Below are 8,750 nucleotides of genomic sequence, written 5' to 3'. Positions count from 1 at the left end.
ATAACATTTACACTGTATGCATTAAAACTAATTTTCAGTAGCTTTTCAAGAAACTAATTTCAGTATAGGCTTTTTTTTTTTTTAAAGAAAAGATGTTGAGCAAAGGAGTTTGTTTTGGTACCTGTGACACGTGGTCCATCATCAGTGAATAGCGGGTGAGAGTGTGGCAGTGCAGCAGGGCACATTAGACACTCACACCGAGATGAAATAGCCTCATCTACGTGGCTGTGTCACTCAAACAAGCCCCGATCGGACCTCTCGCCTTATACGTGCGCCAAATGCAGAACATGTCAACGACACTGTCACACTTTTTGTTACACTTCGACACTGTGTGCGCTCTTAACAAAGTTGAATTTCCAATATGGTTGGAGAGGTTGTTGTTGTCGAGCGGGTTGTTGTCATGTCCCCGCAGTGCCTGTAGTGGTGCTGTGAGGGAGTCTGCCGTGGATCTGACAAAATCCGTAGCAGCCTACTTAGTGCTTAAAATTTGATCGAGAGCTTATTTTATATCCATCCGAAAATCAAGTCGTACCGGGCTCGATGAAGATCACTATTGTTAATCTATCTTGGGACATCGATGCGCGAATAGCCTAGCGGATCGTATTAGACATTTCGGCCGTCTATCAGGAGCGAATACCGTACAACGGCCCGTACCAATTCAAGGTAAGGCAGACCTCGACCTCGATTTGTGGCGACACCCGTTCGCGCCACCTTTAGCCGGGGAGGCGAATATCACTCGACACCGGCGCCTTTCAAAGCTAACAGGCCACTTGTTTATTCCGATATATGAACATCCACATATTTCAGTCAAATCGCTGAGGTGGGTTTGAATATTATATTTATATATATATTTTTTTGAGGTTGGCTTACAAGTCATAGCGTAACGCCACCAATATCATTTTCAACGTAGGCTTCCCGAGGATAGGCCTAAGCTTCGGGTGAAGACCTTTTGTTTGAACTTGTTGGTGGTTTATGTGTTCATATGCAATGAAATAAAATATCGTTTTTAATGTTTTTCGTGTGTGTGTTCCATTACAAATTAGATTTCAAATAATATAAATATAGACCCTTCGTGTTGTTGCCATTTGTAGAGGCTTCCGTTTCCTGGTTAGCTACCGCCTACTATTTCGTGTTTTTAGCTTCCTTAGCTAACGAGCTAACGAATGTTTTGAATTTTCAAAGCAGCCGTGAGGTTAAAAAATAATAATAAAGAAACAAAATGATGATTTTATTTGTGAATAAAATATAGATGCCCTTCATGTTTAGTTGCATACACTATTGAGGCCAATAAAATTTAAAAACTGCTCATCGGACTACATGCTAATATTGACAAGCTAGCTCCTTAATAGACATATCTGTCATCTTTTGCAACCAACCACACGTCCTATATTAATTTCCTCGTAGTTGCTGGTGTTCATTTTACAGGAACTTTTATTTTCATCACCTTTGTTTAATCACATCTCATATTATGCGCTATGTGCACGCCTCGGGTGTCGGAGGCACACTGACGCCCGTAATACAAACGACAACCGCATAAAGTCAATGTTAGCGGCTACCAAGGTAAATAGATTGCGCTCATGTGAAGTGACCTGTAGCTTAGTGTTTACACAACATTCGAATAACATCCCCTTAAACTGTATTGGGTGTGTGTCCACACTGGCAAATCTTTACAGACTTGAGTTCATGTGACCACTTTAAAAAACCTCAACCATAACTCAAGTGTGTAATTGCAGACACTATTAAGTTATTATGAATGCATAATACATTTGGGGTAATGTTTTTTTTTTTAATGTATTTCTCCTGTTACACTGAATCAAACTACCATGTAGTAACCAAATAACATTTCTTTGATATCCTTGATATTCAAATAAAAGGTCCATGTTCTAATTCACTCCAGGGCTTCATAAATAAGACAATTCAAGGCACGAGTAGAACAGTGGTGTCATACTCAAAATACGACTGTACTAGTATAACATGCCGCTGTCCCACAAGTGCGTCCCAGTCATTCTACTTGTAGGGTGAGTGTAACTACTATATTGACCTTAAGATGGACATCAAGGATATCGTGTAAATGCTCAAACGGCTTTCAATTGGTTTTGAAGCACTGAAGTATATGCTACAGGAAGAGTTTATCGTAACCGATTTACCGATGACTGAATGAATATTCAATTGTCTTCGTGCTGTATGTACATGGTTACATTTCAAAGTTAATGATGTCATTTGTGCTTTTCTCCCCCGACTTTATCCCATCAGCTGATGTTGTCAAGGACAAGAGTCACGTGATGTATGAAGGCAAACACATACATTTCTCAGAGGTGGACAATAAGCCCTTGTGCTCGTACAGCCCAAAGCTCTGCAAGCAACGCAGACTCAATGGCTACGCTTTCTGCATACGGCATGTTCTGGAAGACAAGACCGCCCCCTTCAAGCAGTGTGAGTATGTGGCCAAGTACAACAGCCAGCGGTGTACCAACCCCATCCCGAAGTCCGAGGATCGCAGGTGGGTAAACTCTAGTGCTACATATGGGAGCAATGTAGTACATATGTGTACTTAAAGGTATTCTACTTGTTGTTACAGGTACTGCAACAGCCACCTGCAGGTCCTCGGCTTCATCCCCAAGAAGGAGCGCAAGAAGAAACATGACGCTTTGGAAGAAATGCGTTCGCGGGCTCACCTGGACTCGGTGGCCCTCAACATCACGGTGCCCTCTTTACCTTTAGCTTCCAACGGTCTAAACGAACATCCGCCATCGCCGCCCTGTACGCGCTTGCTCGCCCTTCCCGATGGGGAACTCCTGGATCCGTTCGCCTTCTACGAGGACGACACAGACGGGGAGGAGATGGGTCCCCCTCGGAAAAGCAACGCCATCAAGAAGAAATTACAGAGCCGGCTGGTGCTGAACCAGAAAATCTGCCAGGACGCGGCGGACCGTTTCCAGACATCTGAGCACTTTAATCCCTCCCCCGTTCCCCGCGTCCACCCCTCGTCGCCGCTCACCACGCAACCCCCACGGCAGCAGTCAGGTCTTCTCCAGCCGCCCCCTCAGCAGGGTCTATTATGCAATCCGGCACCACCTCAGACGGTCAACTTCATGCCTCCTGGGATCACCGTTAGCGCATCAGCCAATCCCGCGCAGCCACCGGGTCCGTCACTAAGCAGGAAAACACCTTTGGCTTCCAATCACACGCTGGTCATGCGACCCAGCTCCTACTCGCCGTCGGCTCGCTGCCTGGCCAGGTTGCAGCATCTGGTGCAGCTTTGTGCCAAGAGACACCGAGAATACGGAGACCTCTTTCCTCATTTAGGTGCTTCACTCTCCTCACCAAATGTTAAGATCTTGGTGATTTTTTTTTTTTTTGTCTAACAGATGTTCTTGCAGGTCTGGACTGGTCGGAGGACAGCGCCGATAATGACGACGACGATGAGGAAGTTGAAGCAGAGAGATTCGTTCCTGGCCTGAGCACTTGGAGACCGCAGCACGGGTCCGTAACATGATGTCAACACAAATCCAGCTCACTAGCGGAAACTGATTGTGTCATCCCAAAATAGTTTGGAGGACGACGCCGGCTCGTCGCGGAGAGCGCGACTGCTGAGGCTTTGCTCGTACCTGCAGCACAAGTACAAGCACATGTGCAGGCAGGAGAGGGCGAGTATCCGCCAAAGGAGGTACCGCTACGCCTTCCGCAAAGCCTTGGTGCACGCCGCCAGTAAGAACCCGGACTGCACTGGGCAGCTCATCCAGGAGTTGCGCGGTTCCTCTCAAAGCCCTTCAAGGTAGTCTCAAAAACGATTTTGCATTATATCTCAACTGATCCAACCGATTTCATTTCTGCTTGCCTTAGTTCTGGATCAGAACGCCACCACAGCGAAGCAGCCACAAAAGCGCCCAACACAGACGCAGGAACGTGCACGGGTAGCACTCGAGGCCAACGCTGCGACAACAGAGCGCTGCCTTTCACCAAACACTGTTTTCAGCGTATCCTTTGAAAATTCAAAACAGCAAAATTTATGTTCACCTTAATCTCACCGGAAGATCTCCAGCCTTCTTTTTCTTCCTTAACTGCTCTCTGTAGACATTCTGTTGAATCGCTCGCAGCAGCTATTTGCAAGCTGCACAGCCAAGTTCGCAGACGGTCAGCAGTGCTCCGTTCCTGTGTTCGACATCACGCATCAAACGCCACTCTGTGAAGAGCATGCCAAAAAAATGGTGTGTTTGTCATCGCGCATGGTCTTCTCGGGTGTGGACCGCATCGTGTTTAAAGTTAGTTTTGCGCAGGATAATTTCCTACGCGGGGACTGCAATCGGCGAGTGCACCACCACCACCACCATCATCACCACCACCACCAGCAGCAACAGCACCAACGTAAGCCGCGCAAAAAGACCAAACCGCCGGCACTCACCAAAAAACACAAGAAGAAGAGGAGAGTGCCGCGGCGGCCGCAGAAACCCATTCCTCCCGCGTTGCCTCAGGGGTATCTGGGAATGCCGGCTATGAGCCTAGCGATGTCCACCCAGGCCAGCATCAGGTCCGCTTGAACCTGCAACATGACAACTTTGCATTCCACGCAGCTTCGTAACATCATCTTTTTTGGCAGGAGCCCCTCGACTCCAGAACTGAGTACGGACGAACTTCCGGATGACATCACCAATGAAATGGAAGACATTCCAAACGACCTCGAGCTCAATCAGGAGGATTTTTCTGACGTTCTACCGAGACTGCCTGATGATCTTCAGGATTTCGACTTGTTTGAAGGTGCCCTCACAAGTTCAAGTCTAAATTTGTGATATGGCTTTTTTTTTTTTGTTCAATTTCAGTTGCAGTTAATTTGTTAACGAAAGTAATCTTGTTGTGTAGGCAAGAACGGAGAGTTGCTACCCACCACAGAGGAGGCTGAGGAGCTGGTGCGTGCCCTGCAGGCCATGGGGTCCTATCCAGACTCTCTAGTGTGCCTGACCTCCATAGGAGACCTCAACCCATCAGAAGGAGTGGACCACCGAGCCATGACGGTCTTTCCCGGTGCGGTCCAGCCGGGTGGCATGGGGGACATCCTCCACAGTCGCCTCCAGACGGAGAACTTTGCTAGCCTGGAGCTGGAGGAGAACATACTGCAATCCGCCGCGAGTCACTTCCCCCCCTCGCCGCCTTCTCGGCCCACGGACCTGCCCCAAACGTCAGCTGCCGCCGCTGCCTTGGTTGCCCCCCCGACTGGCTCCCTGGCCACTCAGGCCCCGGACCGGACGTTCGCCCGCACGCGTCCCCCTCACATCCTGGCCAAGTCGGACGTGGCGGCGGCATCCCCCTACAGCGACCAAATACCCTCGCCCCAAGCCGGCCCCTTCCAGACAGATGCCCCTCTCCTGCTCGAACCCCCGCGCTCATCGTGGAACAACCTTCCCCTCGCCGACCCGGCGCAGTTCGGGAATCTCATAGCGTCGGAAAGTCATCTCATATCCACGTCGCTATCCACCCCCCCTGCCGGCAGCCACTCGGTCAACTCTGTGACGCTGCAGCCTCTGGCCGCGCTCTCGGCCCTGCCTCAGAGCGGCCTGACGGGCTTGACGGCGCCCCCGGCTCCCGCTTGCTCGTCCCCGCACGATCCCCTGACTTCCTTGCAGCCCAAGCAGCAGCTCCCGCAGTTCAGCGCGGCCTTCGGTCACCAGTTGGCCTCGCACAGTGGCATCCCCAACGACCTGCAGCCCAGCCACAGCTCCACGGCGCCGCCCGCCGGCTTCTCCATAGTTAGTGCCACCACTGCAAGTGCCAACGGCGCCTCCGCCCCTTTCACGCAAAGTAACTGAGCGCAGGCGACGATGGAAAGCTGTCATTCATACACCATCCTCCATATCTCGTTCAAGCTCCATGGTGGATATCGAGAGTCTACTAGGTAACATCTAGTGCTTTGCTAGTAGTACTAGCAAGGCACAGATGTCAACTAGTGCACAAATTCGCTTCACTAGGAAAATGTCGGTGTCCTACAAGTGAGATTTACTTTGCACCGGCGACAGCACACCCTGAGCCTTTGACTCAATGCGGTAATGGTGCACACATTGGATCATGATTTTGCACAACGCCAAGGGGTCTCAAAGACGTTGACGGAAGTACCTTGACTTATAAGCTAGTTAGCATTGAGTACCATGTCAACTAGTGTAATTTTGCCTCACTTGTGACATCCGGGTCATGAGAACAAAAAGCTTTCTCACGAGCACATGCACCTTAAGATGGATATCTATTAAATGCTCAAATGGCTTTACGGAAAGCCGTTTGAGCATTTTCTTGCGGTTAGACTAGTTGTCTAGTAGTGGCACTACTCTTGGAAAGACGGTTGTTCTACTCGGTGTGCCAATTTGTATTACAAGTGAGGTTCTAAGTGTATTAGTGCATGAATCTGGATAGTTGGAAATCAAGGAGTTTCAAATCAAGCTCGCAAGTCAAGGTACTGCTGCATGTGGGTTTTGGTGCACTTGTTTGATGCCTTGAGATTTTGTCCGTTAGTCAAAGATTAGAAGTGAAGCTGACAGATGTGGCTGAATCCCGAAAAACTTTTTCCCTCTTTCAATCCTGAACAAGTCCCTCTCGCCTTTTGCTCAGCTGGCCACCACATCGTTTTCATGTCCCACCTGTTTCATACACTGCTTGTTTAAAACAAACAAACAAAAAAACTTATATAGACACAGTCACCCAAATACTTTTAAAGCTGTTTTTATATTGTGTGTATGCTGTACATGTGCTCATTTATCGGTTTGCGCAGATTTTTCAAATAAATCTCTGACCTCACTGTGCGACCCACTTCACAAAAGGTTTTTAAATACTAAAGCAATAAATACATTGACGCCAGTGTTGCTGATATTCGAGTGATTCCATGTAGCTTCGCCTGGTGAGTCCAGTGTGATAACAGTCGCAGGGACTTTTATGTCAAATTTCCGAGGTGCTGACTGCTCCTTTAACTGCTGATTTTTAGATCTCATTGAACGTTCAAGGGTGTTCAGACTCCGGCCCGAGGGCCACTTCTGGCCAGCCGTACGTTTTTTATGCAAAGACAGAGAAACTTTTAACACTTAAAAATAGTAAAAAAAAAAAAATAATCTCTTTACAACTCTCCAGTGGAATAAAGATAATTTAGTTTCAGAAGCAAAAAAAATGGTTTGCTCCAATTTCCAATCTATATTAAAATCTGAATAACGTTTTTTTAGACGAGTAGAGGCACATTTATTAAAAAATGTTCCCACTTTTCCTTATACTATTGTATTTGCATTATCTTTATTATGAAGCTGTGAGGTAGCAATTTTCCAAAATGAATTAAATTGCAATTGTTTTTAGTATTTTAAGAATTGCAAAGTGGCCCTCTGAGGACAAGTTTGAACACCTTTGCGTCACATGTACATCTGCATTAAAACTTCTCATTTGTCTCTCACCAGGGAGCTGTAGCACAGTGCCATTACTTAGAGGACTCGGTCAGTTTTTAAGCATTTTTTTTCGGGGTGAATAATCAGGATTTTAAATTAAGGAAAATAACAGTTGGGCAACTCTGGTGAGGCATTGTTGCGTATTGGGTGTATAGCGTTAACGGGCTCTATCCTGGGGTTTGTCAGTGAATTATTGAGTAGCAAATGGGCAGAAATAGTCACTTGCAATGTGTTCAGTGGAACGTGTAGAGTGTAGAACAAGTCTCATGTTTTTAAAATTGGTGATCAAACGGGTTGTAAAAGCTCTCTGGGCCATTGGGATGGATTGCTGTCTGTTTGCTGTGTATGTTGTCATGTTAAGTAGTCCAAGAATATTTTTTTAATAGCTATCAAAACCCCGGGAGAGGCTCAGTGCATATGAAAAGGTATCGAAACAGGAATCTATTCATCCCCCCCTAATATTTAGTGGACGGACGTAGTTCAAGGTGGATTTGCACAGAAGTTAAAGGATTTAAGCCTGCCGTGTGTGTCACTGCATGTCTGTTCTGACGTGTTTTTTTTTTTTTTTCTAAATATCTAAATTTCCATTTTTGCTTGCTCGTTAGCAACTCTTCACGCTCATTGCCAGTTTCCAGCTGTGAGAAGGCCCAGTTCCTTCTCCTTTCCAAAGAGAACACACATCATTGTAGCTCCACCACAAACGCCTGCAGTGTTATTACATTAAGTGGAGAAAAACCTATCGTATCTATATATTATATTTGGATTGTTTCTTTGCCAGCTAAACAAGGTAATTTTGCTGTATCCTATCCACATTTAGCATGAGTAGTCGCCACGCCCAATTCACCCGACATGATGTAGAACAAAAACAAACAGGGCTCGTAGGCACCCGACCGCTTGCATTCAAAGATGGCTGACAAATTCCATATTCATTGAATGTACCGTCTTTTGGTTTTGAAAGCTAGGACGAGCGCAAATCTAGTCACCTTTTGTTAACGCTCCTTGTTTTATTTGTCTAAGGTATTTTTTGTATACAAAAGGTTTACATTTTTATGTCTATTTTTCTTGTGTACAAGTTATGTAATATGTGTACAAACACTGTATGTAATATCTGTATATAGTGTGACAAATTTGATCTTTTGTTTTTGGATGTATAAATAAAACTTGCTGTGAGGTATTTGCTGACAAAGAAATGGAGTTTTTTTTTAAAAAAATTTACCTAATCTAATTTACAGATTAATTGATCCAGTGTGCCACATAATTTGATGTTTTGCTAAAGCCAATCAAGTTTACTTAATTTTCTTAACTCTAAAAAATTTTCATCTCTATTGTAAAGGTGAACAAATA

The 8,750-nt window shown here is 46.1% G+C and overlaps 1 protein-coding gene across 1 annotated transcript; it reads left to right on the top strand.

Moving 5' to 3' along the window:
• Positions 1–307: 307 nt before the first annotated feature.
• On the top strand, positions 308–8,580 carry ino80da (INO80 complex subunit Da). Its single transcript, XM_088383172.1, has 10 exons — positions 308–663; positions 2,254–2,500; positions 2,579–3,306; positions 3,381–3,483; positions 3,551–3,775; positions 3,844–3,977; positions 4,075–4,208; positions 4,278–4,528; positions 4,598–4,755; positions 4,858–8,580. Exons 2-10 carry the CDS (start codon positions 2,283–2,285, stop codon positions 5,799–5,801), a joined length of 2,895 nt encoding a protein of 964 aa, XP_088239298.1. The 5' UTR covers positions 308–663; positions 2,254–2,282; the 3' UTR covers positions 5,802–8,580.
• Positions 8,581–8,750: the final 170 nt, after the last annotated feature.

The sequence above is a fragment of the Syngnathus floridae genome, chromosome 8 (genome assembly GCF_059516105.1).
Source record: "Syngnathus floridae isolate MCC-2025c chromosome 8, RoL_Sflo_1.0, whole genome shotgun sequence".
NCBI lineage: Eukaryota > Metazoa > Chordata > Actinopteri > Syngnathiformes > Syngnathidae > Syngnathus > Syngnathus floridae.
Note: the sequence above shows the minus strand (reverse complement) of the source record. Positions and strands in the feature narration are given on the sequence as shown.